This window comes from Anser anser (genome assembly GCF_964211835.1).
Source record: "Anser anser genome assembly, chromosome: 3".
NCBI classification, from domain to species: Eukaryota; Metazoa; Chordata; class Aves; order Anseriformes; family Anatidae; genus Anser; species Anser anser.
In genome coordinates, this window is record NC_139722.1 from 120370795 (window position 1) to 120393632 (window position 22838).

General features: G+C 40.6%; 1 protein-coding gene across 9 annotated transcripts in view; it reads left to right on the top strand.

The window, feature by feature from the left end:
- Positions 1-22838, top strand: part of MACROD2 (mono-ADP ribosylhydrolase 2) — an 859998-nt gene that overhangs the window by 21699 nt on the left and 815461 nt on the right. For all 9 annotated transcript variants that reach the window (XM_083829142.1, XM_083829141.1, XM_083829148.1 and 6 more), the window contains exon 3: positions 3343-3450. In XM_083829142.1, coding sequence (XP_083685268.1) covers positions 3343-3450 — 108 coding nt within the window. The remainder of the gene's footprint in view (positions 1-3342; positions 3451-22838) is intronic.

Consider the following 22838-nt stretch of genomic DNA (forward strand, 5'->3'; position numbering starts at 1 on the left):
ATTGTCCTGGCTTTCCAACTGTTCTGCCTCTTCAAGATGCATTCTGGACAACCAGTGTTGAGTCAGACTTGAAGTTCTGATTTGCTTTACAGGCAGGTATTCTTCTCTCCAAAGACTTCCCAGGGATGTTTCTTGGGTTATGGGCACAGCTGTTGTCTGCTGTGTCTTCTAGTTGGGTATCTTGAGCATCAGCACAAGGTGGGGATAATGCAAATTCCTGTTCTGTATCTTGTATTGAGGACTGGTGTTACGTAGCAACCATTTTGGAGGATTTATTTCTTGAGGAGGATGTATGTACAGCTGTTTCTTTAATAGAGCAAGAAATACTCCCATTATGCCACAAGTGCAAGGTAAATCTGTCACTGCTAGGATTTTTATTAATGCATTAGTATGTGCACATGCTGTGTGGCCTTTGTGAAATATGCAGTGCTCTGGGCTTGCTGGTTTGTCCTTGTTGGGCTACAGTACCATGAATTACAGTGCAATACCTGCAGCATATGAGTTTCTCAGGCATATTTGACGACAGTGCATCATTCTTAGTCACAGATCTGAGATTACAGCATTACCTTGGAAGGAAACTTTGCAGTAAATGAGTGTAGTTTTTTAATTTGAGGAGATAAAAATGTGTGTGGTCAAGGAAGAGATAGGAGACAAAGCCAGAACTGAGCAGGAGAAGAAAATATCCCCAATAAGATATCAGTTGGACTTTGTTAGGAAATGCGGTATGCCAATCCCAGAGATCTAACAGACAGCAAAAGAAAACCAGTTCTCTCCTACAACTGTTCGTGTTACATCAGGGTTACTTTTTAATTAGGGGCTTATAAGTAGACTTGAGTGTTCTTGACTGTGGGTGAGACTTGGCTCTCCAAGGCTTCCATCAATCTTAAGCGCTTTTCTGTAACGACCAGAATGAAATAGCTGAAGCCAAAATCCTCTCTTAAATCAGCTTTTTTTTGGGGGTGGGGTGGGGGGGTGGGGTGGGGAATGAGGGTAATTTACCCAAGATGTACAGGCAGCACGCGCTTTTACTGCCGAGTTGTATTAAAGACAGCAGTGATGGGGGTGGTTCTTGTGGGGCATACTTGCATGAACTTGCTGAAGAGGATGTAGGAGATCATCTAGGAGCATTGGTTTTTGAGTTTGTTTTTTGGCTTGTGACACAGTGAATTTACTAACTATATTTTTTGTGGGGAAGGACTCTTGAGAGTGGTTTTGCTGAAATGTGTTCAGTACTCATGAGCAGGAAGAACTGTAGGTGAATTTGTGATGTATGCGGAGGCCAGAAGGAGGCAGTGATGGTGCTGTGTGGCATCCTACAGATGGAGTTGGATGACTTTGCTGGTGGATTGCCTAAAGTAAGGGCTATCTCTGCTCTGCCTCTCACCCAGAGGTTAGCAATAACGAGAATTAATTTCTATATTCTGTGCTACCTGTTCTCTTCATGGCTCTTCTAGGTGAATTTTTTGTGTTTTTAGTGTAGGGTATTGGTATAAATACCCTAACATCCAAAATGTACTTGATAATTAAATTTAAATGGTTCGCTTTGGAGAATTTGACATGTTGGTGATGTTAGCCTGTGGTGCAGAACTTGAACATGAAGTGGAGGGGAGAGAATTACGGCTTGTGTGTGTTAAATTTGGCAGTGCTCCAGTAGCACATTCACTGGGGAAAGATGGGGAAAACTGTCCTGCTTGCTAACAGAACATCCTTTCCTTGCTAACAGGAAAGCAGATAATAAATCACACTGTGTAAATCAGTCAGAGGTTGATTTTTATTTTAATATGACTCAACAGCTAGCTTCAATGCTTACCTTATGTGGAAAAACTGAGGAACAGCATAATGTTTGTTAGTTTAGGATAATAAAAGATTTTTTAATAGGATAAAAAACTTGGTACCTCTTGTATAGAGATACTTTTTGTCCTATCTAAGATGCTGAGGCTGATCTGGTTAGCAATGGAATAATAATAGCTTTAGGAGCCAAATATAGGAATAAAATTCATGAATACACACATTTCAGTACAAGACAACCTTTATGCTAAATATAAGTCGTAGTGGTAATGTATGTTTTTGCTGGAGGTGACGTGGACTTTGCCCTATGCATGTGATAGCTGATCTAAGCCAGAATTGAGTAAGACTTGTTATTTTGGACAGGCTGAGATAAATGGTGATTTCTGATAGCAGTTGTTTGTGCTGAAGTTAAAGCAACATCTAAAATAAATGCAACTTATTTCTATTTGTGGTTGCTTATAATGCTGACGGATTGGAGCAGATATGCTCTAACTTACGGGAATTGATTAAAGTGAAGGTTGATCAGAAATATTTGGAGCCAGATTTGTTTACATTGCTTCTACTCTCTTGCTAAATCTTCCCTTGAGTTTGTTTTACTTAAAGGAAAATATTTGTTTTGAGGATTGAAAGCTATTCCCCTCTTACATTGTCACTTCAGAGGCTCAGTTCTGTTTCTGGTCAATATATGAACTTGAGCTTCTTGAGACCTGTAAAGAACTAATTTAAAACAAACAAACAAACAAAAACCACAACCACAATCTTTCCTTCTCTCCCTACTTCTTTTCTAATGACTTGGGTGTCTTGCAGTGCAAGACTGCTAAACGTACTGGCTGATAAGTGTGTGTGGAAGTATTTGAGGTAACTGAACAATTTTACAGATAGTATGATGCTAGGGAAGTGAATTGGTGATGCAAAATTGTGAGTTTACCAGCATATGGGACTTGCTATGACACCATTCAGTAAGGAATCCATATGAAAGCTGATTTATGTGGAGTCTTCAACCCCTTTCCAGTAAAGCAGTTGATGGTGGCCAAGTTCTGAGTTGAAATTTACTGGTGTTTTTGTTTAGGTTTTTCTTCTCCCCGCTGCCTGTTGTGTCAGGACTAGTTCCCAGTGGTGGGGCTGTTGGCAGGCTGCTTGCTCAGTGCTGTTACCCGGATCCTGAGTAATTCTGGGTCTGATAAATTAATTCTGGGTTGGATAAATTATTGCTGCAGTGGGAGGATTATCTTAACTAATTCTTTTTTTCTGTAATTTTGTACCCTTGCAACTACCAAGGAAAAGTATTTGATGGAACTAGCTCCAAAAAAATGTGTATGTGCATGCTGTTTTTTAACCAGAAGGTATTTCAGTAGCTTTGTACCTGCAAACAAGCAGGCGGTGTGGCTGCGGGGAGATGCTGCTGGAGTCTGTGGGCTGCTGGTGCCCTCGCGAGGCCAAACCACAAAATGTCATGGTCCTGTGACTGGAACTGCTGGGGCCTGCTCACAACTTATAAGTAGTCATTTTAGAGCTGCTTTTGTAACCTGGTTTTGTTACTTTCTTGTCCCGTAGGTGAAAATGCTAAGGAAGATCAGCAGGGGAAGAAAAGCCTGAGCGAGAAAGTCTCCCTGTACAGAGGCGACATCACGTTGCTTGAGGTCGATGCCATCGTCAATGCAGGTAGGTGGCAAATGGTTTTATGTTGGTATGGCTTGAAAATCCTTTATTGCGAGGATATCTACGTTGCGAGCGTGAGCTCTGGAAAGCTGCATAAAATTGCTGTGTGCTGTGGAAACCTGTTGGAAACTGTTTTTCCCCAGTTTCTCTGTTGCGTCTGTTCATCTTGTGTGCCTTTACTATGAGAAGGATTATTCTGAAACTTGAATATCATGGTCACCAGGAAAAAAAATAATTTTTGCATCCGTTTTTTGATTTAGCTTGTATAGCTGGGACTTCACACTTGATAGCGGCAGAAAATTGAACTTTGATACTAAACTACTGCAGTACATTAGTCTGTTTTTCAAATCGAGCCATTTGTAGACTAGATAATGTGAAACTCTTAACAATAAGGTGATAGGAGATGTGGCTTACTGTTTTATGTAGTTGAAATATTTGCTTTCTTGTAGGGAGACTGTTTTTTGAATTTTTGGTTATGACCTACAGAGCTCTAAATGTTTTAGAACCTCTTCTAGTTTAGTGACTGTGTGTCTGTGTAAGTGATTGAAGTGAAGAAATGTGTTACAGCATCTTGTGACAAAAAAAAAGCAAATACAATTAATTTCTTCATGTATTGGGCTATAGTAACCTAATTTGGCTAGTTGGGACAGACTATAGGAAGGTGTCTTTGCTTCCCACCCTGAAAAGTGCATGGTTTGTGTCTGTAGGCTGGATTTTTTTTTTCCTAGTATGTGGCTGGCCTTGTCCTTAATTGTTAGGAGTACTGGTTCTTTTGTAAGAACCAATTTTTGGTATTATTTTTTGGAAGGAGACTTACTGCATTTTCTGTAACGGAATAAAGTATGGAGATCAATTGTAGCCAACACAGCTTCAGGGATATATTTTGCCTACCATGGTAAAAAGCTATGTGGAGATGGCTCATGCCTTTTGTAAAAAGCATAGAAACGTTTGCTCGTGCAGCATGGAAATTAGAATACCTAGTTTCTTGGATTGCATTGTTTTTTCTCTCTGCATAACTCCACACGTGGAGACATGCTAGTGGGTTACTGGAGTACATGTAGAATCATTAGTTACTTGTTGGGGTTCAAAAATTTTAAAGTAAAGGTGTTATTGGCAAATGAAAGTTGCTATTAATCTTCTAGTTAGCTGATGTATAAAAGCCTTTCTACATTACTATGCAGTAACGTCCACGTGGTAACGTGATCCTCTCTTCACTGCTGGGAAGACCTCTGAAGTTTTAATCTTAGTATTTTTCCTAATTATTTCAAAATGACATTTTCTTGAGTACTTTTGCTGTCTTCTTTACTTTATTGTTCTACAGTAAGTAAATATTAGCATACTTTTCTTGATTTTATGTTTATATTGTCTTTATCCATGGACCTCCCTTGAATCACAGGTTGGAATTGGTTGCAGAGTAGCTTTGAAATGGAAATACTTCACTTTTCTTGCCGTTGTAGTGTCCTTAAACCCTACATTCCCAGTTTGGAAATCATTCATTCCTCACTAGCGTGAGGATCTGTTTTCTGGTTTCTGCGGAGTGACAGAGATGGTAGCTGAAAACGGGAGTTGATGTGTCATTTTGCTAAAATCAGTATCAATTATGTACCCCCATTAATGTGTTCATCTTTGAGAACGATTCCTTAAAATTTTCTTGGTAGCGATTGTAATGCAGACAGATAGAAGTTTAACTTCATGTTTTGCCAGGGTGTCCTGTTATGTTAATTTCCTATCCTCCTTTTTAAAAGGCTTCTATTGAGATTTGTATAAACACTTGGCTTTTAGTCTTATCCTTTTTTGTGCATTGGTTATTACACTCCCACTCCAAGCTGGACATACGTGTGTTTGGGGAAGGGAGAGGGGACCATTTGGTCCCGCTGCCCCTTCCCTCTTTAAACACATCTTATTTGTTCTGAAGAAAGTTCCTGATGGAAGGCATTTCTGTGGACCAAATGGGTTATGTGAGGGGGGGGAAAAATGTTCCAGATAATATTGGAAAAAGTTTCAGATAACATTGGAATACTGACACCACAAATGAGCAATAACAACCTCCACCTTCAAACTAACTTAATGGTTTTGAGCTTCTGTCTCTGAGGTACAACGTGGGTTTAGGGAGCAAGTCTTTCTACTGGAAATTAAAACTTAGTCCATAATAAATAGTGCACGGCCTGAGTTGTGGCTCCGAACAAATTACTTCTTTCTGTCTCTGCTTGCCTACTGCTCCTACATATGGAGTATATGTTGAATTACCCTTTTAATTAATATGGGGGGAGGGAAGATGGTACTTTGCTCTTTAGAACATATTATATGGTAGCTTTTTAATTTCAAGTAGATACAGGAGTTGTATTTTGAAAGTGGGTGTGATTGTACGTGTCTGTAGTCAGATACCTTAAATCGCAGTTGATCACTACTGACCTTAATTCACTTGCTACCTGTTGAATCTTGCTGGCCAAGTTCTAAGAGAAGATGACGTCCTAGTGTGCTTGTGAGTTTGTGTTTGCTACAAGCAAGATCAAAAGGAAACAATTATATGGGGGTGATGGGAAGGGATTATGTTTCACTTCTATTTGACTGGAGGGATGATTTGAAGAATGCTGGAAGAAATGTTATTTCTTATCTTTGAAAGTTATTCTTTGTACTATGCTTCTGTACAAATACCTAAGAAGAGAAATTTTTGATTTACATGAAAAAAGGAACATTGTTATTCTATTCTAGTTGATACCTACTGTTAATAAGCCTATATTGTTATCTGTAAATGAGCAACTAGCCAGTTCCTACAGTTACAGCAACTAGGATACTCCCTTTAGTGAACAGTACTTGAGTACTACAGTCATCTCAAATGCTCCTAAATCTGGGGGGAAGAACTCTCAAAAGGGAATCTTTATTGAATAGAGAAAACAAATGGTAAGTGAAGTCTTGGTCTGATAAATCGCAAAAAGAGTTAATGAGGAAAATAAATGAAGTTTTTTTTATATCCCTTTTCTACTAACCTCCAGGGCTGAAATATAGTTGCTGAGTCCCATCCTGTCGAAGACGAGGTCCTCCACAGGGAATGCTCTGCGTATCTGCAGGGAGGCTGGGAAGTGCCAGTGTTCTTGGGAAGTGAATTATGTTCCCAGTCTTTCACAAATTTTTAGTTTGCGCCGTTTGTCTTGCTGTATGTCCCTGTCCTAGTACTTGAAGTGTATGGAACTGGAAATGTCTTGTTTCATATTAAGTCTCATTTCTTGTTATTGAAATACGCCTTTCCTCCCTCAAGCTTTTTCCTTCAAAACCACATTTAAGTGTTCAATGGTAATATTTTTCTTAATTTTCTTAACTGGATTTTCTTCTGGACTCTTTTCCACCCGCCCTTGACCTAGAAATACATAATCTGTTTAATTTTGAGACATTCCATTTTTCTAATGTCCAAAATTACGTGTCAAGGTAGAAGGACTATGCATCGAAACAGTGAACTGAATACATTATCAGTGAGTTATGCTCGAACGAATGTGTAAGTATAGACAGTGGCTGAACTATGCCTTTCCACATAAACAGCTTGTTAATGTGCAATCAGTCACTGCAGTTGCCTTGAACTTGGTGCTTAATGAACAGGTGGGGAAAAAGGATGAATTCTAATCTGGAACAGATCTGACACCAGGCAATTTCGCTGATTGCTAATCCATTTCATTTGGCAACTTAATTTATCACACAAAATGTTCATCTTGTAGCTTCTGAAGTTAGAAATTACTTCAGCAGTGGCCTGTCTGAAAATTATGAAGGAGTTAGAGTTGGTAGCTGGCCCTGAACTAGCATCGCATGTACACTGATTTCCTCACCCACCCGTTAAGCTCCCTGTAGGATTTTGCATGGGGTGTGTGCATTTATCAGCACTGAATTTTCATCTGAGCTAAATGCACAAATGGTTACTTACACTGGGAGCTTCCCATTGAGTCTGATGTCTAGTAGCGTGTTTTCTAAGCACATTTCAAAAGTTTTACCTGGAGTGTGCAGGTACGGGACCTGAAAACTTGTATTGAAATCAGTCATCTGGCATCTGCCTGTGTAACTTGTGCTGCTGTAATTTCCTCTGGGAATAGAACCATTAATGCTTACAAACTGTTGTTAATTTGGTTTTTATCTTTAGTGTGAGCAAGCCGAGGTGTTAATCAAAGGTTTCTCAAGTTAATTTACAGTTGGTGCAATTATATGTATGTATATAACCCCAGATTCATTCATACATATATTTCTCACATATTTATCAGAAAAGTCAACGTTAATTGTTGGGGGAATCAGTCACTCTCCATCATGGCATCTGTGAGTAAGCTTATTAGTGCTTTCTGTGGCTTTCTGGTGAGTAGTAGATATGCTTAAACTTTTTGGCTGCTTTATTTTGTCTTATCTGACTTCAGTGTAGTTCCTCTCTTTGCTGTAATACTCATTTGGATGAAAACTAAAAGTCTGTGTTAAGTGACAGTGATCAAGAGAATGAAACCAAAGAAAAGTACATCCAGAGGATGTACTTTAATTCAGATGGATTACTTTAGCTGTTGTCTTGGTCAAACAACTTTTGCTCTAAGGATATGACAAAGGCTTAAGATGGAGGAGACAAACTCAGGTAGGCACTGCAGCAAATATGGTCACAGTATATTTTGAATGTATTCCAACTTTAATGTTACTCAAATCTGAAGGGAGGGAAAGAAAGAGCAGTGATGCTGTAGACAGATGGCAGGAAGGAACTTTTTTTTTTTCTGGAGTGCATGGGGTGAAGAGGGAAATAAATTGCAATAGGTTTTAAAATGCAGTTTTCTCTTAAAAAAAAAAAAGTATTGGATAGTGATTGTGTGTGGTTTTCGTTTTTTTTTGGTAGCGATGCTAAGCAAAAAGCTAAGGAAGGCAGACAGTTAAGGAGGATCTTGCCATCAGGTCCCTCTGTGTTGTATCCCAGTGGGAACCAAAACTCAGCTGAAGCTTGATTTTCAATAAGGAGATGAGTTTTAACAGGAAGAAATTTTTTTGTATTGGATAGGTTTGTCAGGTGTGGTACCTGTCTGATAACTTTGAAAACCTGACCACGTGTTGTGGTATGTTTAAATTAGAAAATGTTTCTTGTGTGTTTGTGTTCCACAAGGTTGCTTCTAGCGGTATCACTTAACTATCAGAGAATACTTATGGGTGCACCCATTGCTCAGATGTTGGCCTGAGTGTAATCCTGCCTGAGTGCCTGCGAGCTGAAGGTGTCAGGTGATGTAAGGAAGATCTAAAGCCTGCTGCCTGTGAGGAAAGCTTTGCCCCTCAGCCTGCCATATGGTCAGACGCTGCAGACAGACAGGCACTCCTCTTAACAAGCAGTGGGATGCCGGTGTTAGTTAAAAAAAAAAAAAAAAAAAAAAAATAAAAGGCAGTAGAGAAGAAAACACACTTTCCATTGAAACAAGGCACTTAATTAAAAGGCTCCATTGACTAACAGATTGTGTACTGAAGCACGGGCTCTGTCAAAGCAAGTTGAGGTTCAAAGCAATGCTATTTGACTTTCACGTTATTTGTCTCCCCACGCTGCCCTAGAAATTGGGGTGGAATAAGGTGAGAGTACAGAATATCTAAAAACCCTGGCACAAAGTCAGGTGGCTAAGCATCTTCTCTGACTGGGTTCAGAATAGCCTGATAGATTTCTGATAATCTAATAGGAAACGGGCAAGGTAAGAGACTTTGTAGGAGCCTGATCTAACCTGATGGTCTATGGTGCATGTATTTATTTAATTAACAATGTAGTCTCAACAAATGTAGATGCTTTCAGGCCACTATTTGTTTGCTGAGACCAGCCTGATATCCTTATTTTTTTGTGCATCCATTGTTGAGCCCGCTTATAGTCTATTATTTACAGGTTTCCTGGGACAAGAATTGTCTATATAAATCATGCTGCTATTTTTGTGCATTTAAAAACAAAACAAAAAACCCTAATCAAACTGCCTAGGTGCTTTATGAACACAAAATATATCAAGTAACTTTTTTGGCACTTTCTGGAATAGGGAAAGATTGAGCGGCAGAAGACATGACTAGCATCGTTTGTGACTTGTAGGGCTTAGAAGCAACTCATTGAATTCCCGCACAGAAAACTGCTGTCTGTGTGGCTTCATTTCAGCTCATCTCCTTACTTTTCAGGTTTGTACATGGCCACTTACAGCTGGCACATTTTGATCACTAAAACCAGGGACTGTATGTATTGTGAGTAGGACAGAGCCGTGAGGGTTATGCTGGAGATACAGATTTCTAGCTGTGTTCATTATTTGAAGGTGATGATGTGAAATGTCTATCATCATATCATCTTGTCTTGGAGGGTCTCTATCTTCTGACACCGCTTCCGTTTTATCTTTTTATAACATCATGGTTTGAGGGAATGGTGATTATAATCCTTGCTCCTGTTTGTAGAACTTTTCCTGTCTCCCAGCACTGTAATGTGGGTTTTACTAAATGCCAGACCACTGTGATTATTGGTCCTTCATTGCCTTCATGCCTGAACATTTCTTGTATGTTCCTTCTTCAGAAAGCTAACGACATAAAAGCGAAGCACTGGTAAAGCTGGATTTCTTCAAGGCTGTCTTATAACTGGGATGTGCAAGGAGTGCCATGAATGCTTTCTGACGGCAGGTGGCAATAGCTCTACTGTGATTGTGAAACCACTTCTTGCCTGTACACCTTAATTTTCCTGGACATAAAATCAGTAATGACTTAAGCAGAGGAAACAAAATGCATGCATTCTGAGGCTGCTCGTTGGATGGGCTAGCGATGTGGCTTGCACTTAGCAAATGTCTGCTCCGTTTTGTTACATGTGTTTAGTGGGTGTTGGAAAGAGAATGTGAGACAGCTGTGGTTTGGAAAGTCCTGAAGCATCCCTCTTATTTCGCAGAGGAATTTGTTTAGGAAGGACCTTGCTTTCAACCTGTTCTGTCCTGCATCTGATAGTGGAACTGTATTCTTGAGTGGTGTGATGGAAGTGTAAGAAACTAGTTGAGATCTTCTTGCATAATTATGCTTTGTTTCATAATATTAAATCCACTTTTAATCAGGGCTTGTGGCGGATTATCCAAAGGATTTTTTTAAAGCCAATAGTTTTAGCAGTATGTTCTGAGCGAAGATATGCATGCAGCATAGTGTTTTTTTTCCAAGAGCTTGCATTAAAAAAAACCAAAACACCTTCCAGCAACTGAAAACTGGTAGAACAGAGACGAAAAGGCTTCTTTAAAGTCTGCTCTCTGCAATACCTACAAAATCTTGATAGCAGGTGGTCAGCTGGTGGGCTGAGATTGTGCATGCTGTGATAATATTGTCCCCTCATACTTCTCTGTCCACATGCATCTGTTTGCTCTTTCTTACCTTTTATATTGTAATTATAAACTCATTGGGATGGACTAGGTTCTGCATTTGTACAGATCTTACACCGACTGAGATCATGTTGAGCTAAGTAATACAGTATTGTTAGCATGGGAATTAGTATTTCTATGTAAAACTTAATCCCATTAAATATAAGCACTTAAAAATTGAATAGGGGGAAGCATACATTGATCACAGCAACTGAACTTCAGGTTTATTTTCTACTGCATCCGGAAAACAGAATAGCTGCTCACTAAAAATCGGAATGAGAACATAGCTTCAATTACTTGTTGCATAAATAATTATAGACTCAATAATAACTCTGGGGGTTAGTCTTGGTTTTGGCCTATGACTGTTAGAAACTGACTTTTCTGACAAAAGGAGACTTCTACATGATGTTGCAAAAGCAGAAGTGCTTTCTTTCAGAATTCAAGGTACTCTCACTTCAAGATTGATGTTAAGAGTACAGCTTGGCTTTCAAATCCGGACTCCAAACCCCTTTGTGTGACCTGATTGTCACAGTCACTGCAGTTAGTACCTGCAGGCAAATATATATCAAAGCATGGTGGAGGTTTGCAAAAGCGGTATTTGGTTGTTAGCTCAAGTGTGCTGGTGAGTGTTTGCATCATGTGCAAGTAATAGGTGCTCAGTCACCTGTCCGTCTATACGCTGTCATTGAGAGTTGTGAAATATGCTGCGTTGTTAGGTTGTGTGCAGGGATTGTTTTAATTACAGTATTGAAGATGGTGTAAAGCCCTCTGCTTTCTTCAGAGCAGTGCTGTGGTGAGCCACCACAGCTGCTGTACATCCCCGATTCCTGTAAAGTTTGTGCTTTGAGGTGACGAGAATGTTCAAACGTGGTTTTAATATCTCCTGACCAGATTGTCGCTTGCACAACGTGCTCGAATGGCTGAGAGAGGGGAGGTACATAGTGCTGTTCCTTCCTCCTTTGGCTACTGTCCCCTCAGTGCTGACCCAGTGGCTGCAGAGGAGCTAGCTGGAGCTTTACTCCTTCCCCCTTATGTACTGGCTGCTCTCTGAGCTGTCCTGCAGGGCAGGCAGTCTCATAAAGAAGAAATTACTTGGCTCTTGTAGGAGTTGCGTTGTAATGGCCCTTATTCTGTGGTGGTTTCAGCGGTGATGCCTCAAAGCCCAGGGCTCTTATTGCCTGTTGTATTTGAGAAGTTGAAATTTGTGAAAAATACAGATTCAGAAAACTTCTTAGGATTAACTGCTTTTTCTCTCTTCTGTCACTTTTGTGCCTACGCTGCAGTAATTTTAATCTGGTGTACAATATGAATCGCTTAAATATGCCTCCATGATTTCTTTTATGCTTTAAAGTTGGATCCTATATCGTAATAAATGGAAATATTTGATATCTGCTGTATCTAGTTGTAGGCTGTCTCAAGAAGATGGTTGTCAGCTGCATTGGATTTGTATTTAGAATCTTTTGCATACCAAATCTGCTTTTAAAAGCATGAGAAATGCTTTTAAATTTGAAGTGTGAACCATATTGCTTTTTCAAGAGAGCTATACTCGTGTGTCATGTGAAATAGCTTTTATTTAAGAAAGATATGCTATTGCTTTCAACTGTATCAAATCAGGTTATAGAGGAAAATAAGTCTTCCCAATGACTTAATGTGTTAGGTAGTAATAACTGGCAACCTATTTCCTTTATGTTTCTAAAAATTTGTGGGGTATAGCCTGTTTTAAAGAAACTGGTTGGCTTTTCATCTTCTTGGTTTGTAGTGATTATGTTAAGCAGTGAAGTCCAAGACGCTACTTGGCTAATTCTGAACCTCTGCAAAATCAAGTACTGATACTGTTCTTTCTGAACCTAAAATTGTTTTACAGGGACTTCCTGAATGGCCTGTCAGTGAAAAACAGTGGATTTTACCCACAGAGCTCTCTAAACCATGTTAAAATAGAGTGGTAGGAGAAACCTAGAGTTTATGCACAACTTACTTGTGAAGTTCTGGAAGAATTTTCTATTTCAGTTGGATGTTAACTTCAAAATAAAGCAATTTATCTGCACTGGGGGTGGGTTGGACTGGGACAGGTAGAGAAGTTGTTAATTTTGCTTTCACTCCTTGGATAGATGCAGCTCAAAGGCTGGAGGCCCAGTGGCTTTGGCCTTGTATCCCCAGCAGAGCACTGCCTACCAGCACTTCTGGCCCTGGCCCAGTTCACTACAGCTGTTGGCTATTAGATGACAGCACCCAGCCTTTCAGAGAGCTGAATGATCAGCTTTGAGGCTGTTGGGCCATAACTCCTAACTTCTCCACCTTGCACCTCCTTTCTGGTGAAACTGAAACTGCTCCCTTACCCCAGACTTGGTGTTGTGGTAGGGCTTAGAGCCCAAAGCTTTAGGTCAGTAGTGCACTGCTTCAGAGGCTGAAAGCCCAAGGCCAGACTAGTCCCAACACCAGTAATAGCTTCAATGAAAATAAAAACAGTTTTCTGAATTCAAAGTGAATTCATTGACAGCACAAGGGGTGTGTTTAGATGGAACCATTTGTCTCTATGTTGCTGTCAAAAACACAGCATAAGTTCTAAGGTTCCTACTTCCTTGTAAGTGCTCATGGGTTTTAGTTGGATGTGGCTTTTTGTTCTTTCTTCATGCTGACATCACCTGACTCAAAACAGGTTTTGAGCCAGAAAGAGTAGCTTAACAGTATTGCTGCCACCTTCCTCTCCCCTCCCTGCACCTAGTGGAGCAGCTTGTGCTGATTGCCCTTGTACCCTCCGTGGGGGAAGGATAGGCAACAGTAAGTATATACTTTGTTGCCTCGTTTCTCCCTCTTAGGCCACTCTGAACTGTTATCATATATAGCCTCATAATTGCAGATGAGCATCTCAAATCACAACCTTCAGCCTTGGTTTCAGCAGCACTGGGCACCAGCAGTCAAACTGTAGTCATGTATTTAAAATATTTTTTTTATTATTATTCAGACCAGTGCTAATCATTCAGGAAAGCTGGGTTTTGTTCTTCTTCTTGGCCTCTTTAGAAATCAAAGGCTGATCTGCTTTGCCTGGGGGTGAGAGTGAAATGGATGTCTCCTCTGTCTTTGCTATAGACACTGTGCCTTGGGGAGCTCCCCTGAGCACTGCTGGAGTCACTTCATATTTCATAATCTCCTGCTGACAATTAAGTCAATTTGCTATTGCGGGCATGATGGAGCTAAGCTAGGACATGCGCCTCTTCTAGCCAGGACATGGAGTGAAAAGTTAACTCTTCTGCTTTGATTGAATCAAAAACTGAAGCATATCATTCCCAGTCCCTGGGTTGGAACATTTATTAGGTTTCTCTTATTTGGAGGAAGATTATAAACCTTCAGTGGACTTCTTAAAGTTACTTTCTTTTTTCTTTTCTGCTTTAAGTGGAGGAGGAATCGAGGCAGGCATGAGTTTGCGGTGGATGGTAAAGCATCACCCTTTGTCAGGAAAGGATCCAGGGAGCCCTGAGCTCCAACTTAGGCCTCGAGACCCTGAGCTTGATGGCTCAGGGGGCTGAGGCCAGAAGGAAAAGGGGACAAACACCTTGGATCTGTGCAGACCAAGTCTTCTCTCTCTAGCCCAGCATGGTCTCTGATTTTATTGGTCTCAAGGCTTCATGGTCTCAAGGTTTTATTTTTGAAATTCCCCAGCCAAATGCAAGTTTCCTACTGCTGGAAATGCTGCTTTGAATGTATGATTTTTGTTCAAGTTATTGTGTATAGTTTTACTGAATATATAACTTGGTTAATATGTTTCTGTTCTAGCTTGGGACTAATTTCTCTTCAGTCCTTGCCTGAATAGTGTTATCAGTTTGGCGTTACTCTGATGAAATAGAGGATGATTTAACTGTAAAAAGCACGACTTCTGGCTGGTTGTAGAGAAATCAGCTTATGAATTGGCTTGTGTGTTTTTTTTTTTTTTTTGCTTGGGGTTATTGCGTTTTACAGACATGGGGTCTTTTACTCAATGTTTGTGTACTTTTAGCATAGGATTTCATTCTCATGTCTGTACCACAGCATCTAAAGTATATTTGCACTCGTTCTTTTTTGTTTATTTTTTATTTAGCTGCAGTTTAGGTGTTTTTTCAAGAATAGCAAAGTAAATATTCTGCACCGTCAGCAGGTTATTTGGTGTTGTACAAATGCCAAAGATAAATCTGGTATAATTAGTAAGACTGGAGAGTTTTGAGTTACGATCATGAATTCTGTTCACTTGCAATGTACTTCTTGAGTGCATGTAATGAATCTATGAATTAGATTAGAAAGAAAATATGCATATAAAACAGAAATAAGGCTCACTTTCTCCTTTGGAAACCTTGCTGTGAGAAGCTGATATGTTAATGGCTGTACGATTTCAATCTCTAAATATCTAAACTATTTTATCTTAAGAGTCAGAAGTCCAAATCTGGTACATCTGAAGCAGTTTCCTTCCCTTTTGTCCAAAATGTTTGCTTCTCAGAATGTATGACTAACTCTTTTTGGTACTAATGCATTAATCTTCTGAAATTTAATATCTGCACTGTATATAATATACCTGCATCATATCAGATAGTTTGCAAGCATTATGAAAACACAGGTTTTAAATAAGGTAGCTGTATTGATTGAATGGATTTGAGTTTAAGCCTTAAGCCTGGAAAAAGCTACACGAGTTCTTAAATTTTAAATTTTAGTGTAGGCATATTCACTTTGGTAGAATTGGTCATATAGAATTTAAGGGCTTATACAAATCCTGGGGGCGAAAAAAGGCTCTTTTTCATCGGAGTCTTCTCCCAGTATTTAAAAAAAAAAGGCAATAATTTTTGTTCTTTTTAAGAGCTGCTCTCTAATCACTGTAGTTCATTATTTCAGCTTCAAAGTGTAGTCTGTACAGAGAGGCAATGAGGTGTATCCACATCGAGAAATTAAGCAATAATCATGTAGTTTGGTGTTTCAACAGGCTTTGTTCATTAGTAAGTACAATGATCCATTGTAAGTACTTGCTGTAGTCACGATGTTCTTAACAATCTGAAACTTAGACTCTCCAGAATATATATATATATATATATTCCTGACTGAAGCAGTACTGCCAGGAGTACCAAATGCACTTCCATGTGACTTACTGTAATGGCAACTGTTCTGCAGAGTCATTATGGGAAGAATATCAGAAACAGTGTGATGTTCGCCTGTGTGTGTGCATGGCTTTTGGATTTCCCAATAATTCATGCCTCTGCTAAGAGAGAGAACATCTATAAACATGGTAGAGTGATTGGAAAAGCTCCTTTAAATAAAACACAATTGAAAAAATGGAAGCAAGAGGAGGAGAAATAAGAATCACAGAATTGTAGGGGTTGGAAGGGACCTCAAAAGATCATCAGGTCCAACCCCCCTGCCAAAGCAGGTTCCTTAGAGCAGGCTGCCCAGGTAGGCATCCAGACGGGCCTTGAATATCCCCAGAGAAGGGGACTCCACAACCTCCCTGGGCAGCCTGATCCAGTGCTCCGTCACCCTCACTGTGAAGAAGTTCTTTCGCATGTTGGTGCGAAGCTTCCTGTGCTCAATTTTGTGGCCATTACCTCTTGTCCTGTCCCCACAAACCACTGAAAAGTGGTTGCCCAAAAATAAGAAATAAGGACACAGAATAGGGAGGAAGATGAGGAAAGAGGGAAACAATGAGATAAGGAAGCTGGGACTTAAATGCAGATGGGCATGGTTGGAAGAAAGTGCTAGTGGTTTGGGTCTGAATTAACCCAAACTCTTCTTGCAACTCCACTGACTCAAATGTTAGTGATTAAGGCAATGCCTACAGATTGTCAGGTTCTTTCAGTAAGGGCTCTAAGGAGGGGGGGGAGCAGGCTGTGGTTCTTGGCTACTTGTGACATTGTGAACAAGTGATTAAGCAGTAACTTATTCTCACTTGGGGCAACTGAACCACCTGCGAGTCAAAAAAAAAAACCAACAACAAAAAACCACCAACAAACCAACCCCCTGATGTTTGGTTGTGTTGTATAATCCAGGATACACTCATAGCCCAGGAATGAGAAAAGATGTCCCCGTGAGCCAAGATCTGAGCGTGGTGTCGTTGCGCAAGGGTTTCTGGTGCAGCACTGCTCGAGCCCTGGTGTGGTGAGCGTGGCCGGGGTTCTGCAGGCAGGCACGGAGCAGCCGTCTGATGCACGCCAATGTTTAGCCAGGGGAACAGAGCACAAAGCAGTAACTCATAATTGATTAACTATTGGTGTTTATATCTGATCCCAAGAAACGGCTGTGTATAAAAATCACCGCCTTTGTATTATATTGGGAGCAAAAGGTTGGTGATCCCAGACCGACATTTGGCTGCCCTTTTGCCTCCTAACAAGCATCAGACGTTTATAAATGGGCGAAGAGTTCAAACCTCTGCACTCGAGTCCCTTTGAGCACAGCCTTGAATTTATCGTGGAGATTTTTGGGTCGCTAGAGTGTGCTGTGAGCCCGGCTCTGCTCGGCACGGGCTCTCTCCCCGCTGCTGCTGGGCGACCCTGCATTTTTCATCCCGTTGCTTCGCTGTATCCTGGGCAACTCGAGCCAGTTCCCCTGCTATTTTCTTTGTGCTGCGCCCCGCTGCCCTGCTCCTGCAAGGAGTGATGACCCGGCGGCTTGTCAGCCCGCTACCTGGGTGCCCCAGGAGAGACAGCATCGTGTCACGAAGCTTTGCAGCGGGGCTGCCTTTCTTTGGCCAAGCAAGGAGCCGACGTGGGGTTGCCACGCTGATGAGTTGGCATCACCAGCATTTCGTGGAGCCTCTCTGCAGTAACGCGGGGCTGGGCTTCCCAGCTTTGCGCTGGTGGGTGCGTGGAGGGAGACGTGGGCCTGTGTGTGGAAGAGAGGTGGTGAATTCATTGCTTGCAGATGCTTTAATTTGCTTGATCCAAAAGCCTTAGTTCCGCTTCCCAAAATATATGGCGTTTGTTTTCCGTGTTCCTGCACGTTGTTCTTTGGTAGAGATGCACAAATTGCAAGTAGTAATCTTTCTGGATATTTAATGCTTTTCTGCTTGGTCAGGAAAACCTCTTACGGTTAAATTCTTTTAATATTTTTGGAAAAGGCTGAGGCAGTTTGAATGTCTAGCTTGAGGGCAAATCCAAAACTGTAAAAAAAAAAAAAAAAAAAGTAATTAAAAGATTTCTTTTTACTTCTACTGTCCTGTCTTATTTTAATTAAGTTCATCCTCTGATGAGAATTGCAGTCTGAACTATAGTGGGAAATCCATAATGTCTTCTCATGGATGAAGTTTGCAGCTGACAATTCTCCTCAGCGAGCATGCTGCGAGTTTCTGCTATGAGAATAAAGGCTCAGCCATGCAGGGAGTGGTTTCCTTAGGGACAGGTTTAAAGCTGTGGGGTTTCATACAGGGAGGAAGGGCCATTACGGATCCAAGCACCTTCTATCTTAAGTGTGAGATTGAAAATATGTATTTGCTTACAGGTCAAAGCAATAACTTCCAACACCAAAATCCAGCAGAAAAAAACTGTGTATTTCTGTACCTGCGCATTGTGCAAAGAATGAAGCTGGTAATGAGCTTGGGTGTGTTGTTTAATGCTCTGCTGGAAGGCACTCCAAAGAAGTGTGAAGTCACCCTGACCCCTGTGCACACAGCGGATTACCAGCGGTTTCTGCGGATCAGGCTGTGGCCAGGGCAGCCTCTTGGTTGTTACTTGCAGCTGCATGTGCTGCTGCACGCTCTGCTCTTAATCCCACAGCTCATTCTCCAAAGTGGGCAGGCGATCTTGTGCAATTTAACAAAAAACTGTGGGGAATAGGGGCTTAGATTAGTACAGCTAGGAGGAAAAAAAAAATAAGTACTTTGAAGTGTCTCCTTTCCTGCCCCCCTGATAATTTTGACCGTAGGCAACAGCAGGTTGTCCAGCTCCTTTCTGTCTCGGTTAAGCACGTGGGTAAAGTGGCCATGTCAGGCAGGCAGAATCCCTAAGTGGGGTTCGTGTTTTACAGCGACACGATAACGCTGTTTAATCTGGAAGTAGTTATGGCTGCTAATATGTCTGGAATTTCTGCCAGATGGTCACTTTCTTGTCTAGAATGGCGCAAGCTGCAAGTAGGGGGGAAGAAAAAACGAAGAAGAAAACATCCCTGCAAGCAGGTCCAACAGCTTCGCTTTGTTCATGCAATTCATGGAGCCGTTTTATCCCGTGTCTGTAACTGGACGTGAAGATCCTAGGTTTGGCATTCAAAGCTGTGCAAAGTAAAAATCCCCTTTTCAGGTCGGAAAGGGGATAAATGCTTCTTATTAATTTTTGCTTCACTAACGTGAGAATTTTTTTTTTAGCTCTATGTTAAAGTTGTAAATTTCCTTGGAAAGCTAGCAAATGGAACATGCCTATGAAGAGATTAAAGTAATTATACTGCAATGCCCCACTAGCAACAGAGAGCAGTCTGGGATAAAATTATTTGGGTAGATGCCAAAGCCAAATTTTGTTCCGTTTTAAGCTAAAACTAATTAAAGTTGTCAGGTCTTACAGTGGTCAAAGGTTGCTTCTCTGCTACTTGAAGTAAATGAGTCTTTTTTTTCTCAATCAGTAACGCTACCAGCTACATGTTTTCAGCTGTCTTCATAGTCAAAAGAAGCCCAAGAACCTTCTAAAACAAGTATGTTCACTTACCTCCACATATGTCTACTTTAGTGCGTCAATTAGCAAAGCACGGTCATCATATGGATCTAACTGACTCACCTTTGAATGCTTCCCTGGCTCTGCCCATTAGTCCTTTTGTCTATGCCTGACTTCTCTTTGTTACTCTGTTTTATTTGTGGAGAGGAATTCATACGAAGAAACTTCACCAGGAGGCTATTTCAAGACTTTGTTTCAGAAAAGCTGATTCGGGTGATTCTTATGTTTAAATCCATTTTACAAGGTTCAGATCAAGTACAGTTTCTTAGAAAGTGAAGTCTGATAGAATATTAAGTCTCTAAAACAATTTTTAAAATGTCATATGCCAAAATATGGTTAATCTCTGAAAGTCTGTGGAATGAGCTGCTAGTTATGAAGACAGCTGTGAGTTTGCTATCTTTAAGCAGTGTAACCATCCCAAAACTCTGGATTTCTTTTTTTTTTTTTCTTCCAAACCACACTAAATATCTTTTTTCCTCATATAAATGTTGGAGTGTAATAATTCAAAGCATGCTTACAGCATTTTCAAGAATGGAGAGCTTATACTTACAGCCAGTAGCAGGGTTTTTACCAAAAACTGCATAGGGAATTAAGTTGCATAAAAAGGTGAGGTGGTTAAAAAGAATGGAGTTAGGAATTTCTTTGCTGTTGTGTGTATTGATGCAGAGGTGGGTGTAGTGGGTGTACATACTTAGGGTTTAATACTGGAATGTTAACAACTGAATTCTTGGAGTCTTGCATTTTGTAACTTGAGGGTGAGAGGTTTGAAAATGTCTTTTCCCATGTCCAAATAGCTGTATTTACCTTCCTGCTTCTGGCTTGCTGCGTGATGGAAAACAGCATGAACTTTTGGAAGCTGCTCCGCTTGCGTGTATGTGTGCACACTCAAACACAGAGGCATTTAAAAACATAACTGAACAGTCGTTCTTCAAAGCTTTTCTTATCAATTGGATTCAAAATTTAGGTACTAGTTGTTTGGTTTTTTTTGGTCATGGTAGGGCTCAGGAATGGAGCTGGGCAAAAATGTGTGTAAACAATACTTTTTTTGCCTGAGGAACCATCTAAAAATAAATATGTATTACTTATCAATCTGTTTCCCTTCCCCTCCAAAAAAAAAAAGGAAAGAAAAGAAAAAAAAAATTATGTTGGATCATATATTTTTTTAATTTTTTAACCTCATTTAAAGTTTTATTATTAAATGTAGCTGAATCTGCGTTTGCTTATGGGGAGGAAAAAGAGCTGAGAAGATGTGGAATAAAGAGGCTGACATCAAGCAGAGCTCCTTGCTGAAATGCTGGATGTATTTCACTTTTAAATACCACTTTTCAGTAAACTTGTACATCTAAAGTTTCACCTAGCTCTTTTGTAGACTTACCATAAAATTTAGATGTCAGGCCTGACTGGCTAAATTCCAACTCAGATAATTAATAACTTGCCTTTGCAAATTCATTTGGGGTTTTTTACTCCTTGTTTTTTTCTGCCCTGAGCAACTTTGAAGTATGCTGCACATATATTTTACTATGTGATACCTGCTTTGCGTGAATATCCTGAAGAGCATTTGGGAGATGAGCCTGAAAGTGTGAGTTGTGGTTGGATGCCAGTCAACTTTCTCTGCCTTTGAATGTCTCAATCCTGATATTTTGTTGAAGGTATTGAGTTAAATTGGCTGTGCTTATTCGTCTTAGGAAGTAAAACAGCTTAGGTGGATATTGCAGGTTGCAGAGGTGCTTTTACGCCTATTAACTTGTGTTGCCAAGGTATTTTTCATATATTGCAAATGCTAAACATAAGAGATCAAACAAGTTGTGTAAGACTTGCTTTGGCTTTGCAGCGTCTATGTATAATTTCAGTAATAATGCTTGAGTATAATTGTGAAGCAATAACATGGCTTTCCTGTGCATTTTAGTGGTTGGAGAGCTAGCACATCTGTAACTATTTGCTGTAAGCTTTCAGCAGTGACTGGGCAGAAGACACTTATTTGACAGGACTGCAATGGCAATCATCTAAAGCAAGCTTAACAAAGCCTGTGGGACTTGGATAACTTAGTTACAGCAGGTGCTCGCTAAACCAGGGTTTAGCAATTTGTTGCCTCAAACCATGCGGAAGGCAACCCGTCTGACCAGAACGTCAGTTTATAACATGTCCACAGAGATTGCTCCAGAATGGCCAACGTGCAATGTTAAAAAGGAACTAAACCATCTTTTAAAAGGGAAAAAATTATACTTGAGAGGAGTGAGGAAGTGCAATTGCTATACTTCATCCTTCAGTAAAAGAATCTTAAAGGTATTTAACAACAATTAAAAAAATAAAAAAGCAACACTTAATATCCACTCTAATTGGGCTTATAACAAATTTGTTTTTACGTGCTGCCGTACTGACAGACTCGTGGCACTTCCTTGGTGTTTGCTCAGAGCTTCCCTCGCCTTTGCAGAAGACGGGTGCAGTCTGACCGTAATGTGCTGCCCCACGTTCATGGGGGAATTGTCCTCCACCCCCAACATCAATCAGCAGCCTTTAAATGCCAGCTCCTAATGTGAAATTTGTTTAGAGCTGTTTGCTATGATTGATGCAACGTTCCCAGACCATCTTCGTATCAAACCGCCCCGTTTTGGCCATCTCTCTCCCTGCAGAGTGTGAGGGGAGCTGCCTGCCTTCATCCCTCCAAAGAACAGAGCTAACCTGGACGTTAAACTTCTCAACCTCTAAATCTTCTTGCTGTAAAAGTGATTAGACAGATTCACAGTCACCGGGCCATAAATGGGTAGTAAAAGGGCTGGATGTAGATACGCTCTAACATCCTTAATGGAGCAGTCAGGGATGCGGGGGGATACGGGGAAGGGACTGCAGGCTCTTGCCAGGCTGACACATTCTCCCCGAGCATCGTCGCCTGTCGCTCCCACCAGGGAGCGAAATCCTGGGCTAGACAGACCATTAGCCTTACCCAGTGTGGAATTTCTTCCTCTTAATAGTAACTCGGAGTAGGTATCCCTCACTTTTAAAAACAGAACTGCTCATGCTTCTCAGGACAGGTTCGTTTCCCCTCTCTGCCTCTGTCATCAGGCACGAGTTTAAATTTGCATAAAGCATTAAAACATGGAGGAGATGCTGCTGCATTATTTCTAATGGCACTGATGTCTAGAACCATCTCCTTGTAGGAATAAATTTCACAAGCTAATCCCACCTTCTCTAAATTTTTTTTCCTTTTCTGTTCACAAGTTGCCTCGTGATGACTGACAGTTCAATTATTTCAGCAACATGTAGTTATCAGGGATGTCATGGTATGGTGCATATATTATATACATGGACTCCAGTAGTTACAGCCAAAGGGAGCAGTGACCTGAGGCTGGTGCTGCATTCCTAGAAACAGGAATATCCAAGTTGATAAGTGACCTCACTGTGCTGTCCGTTG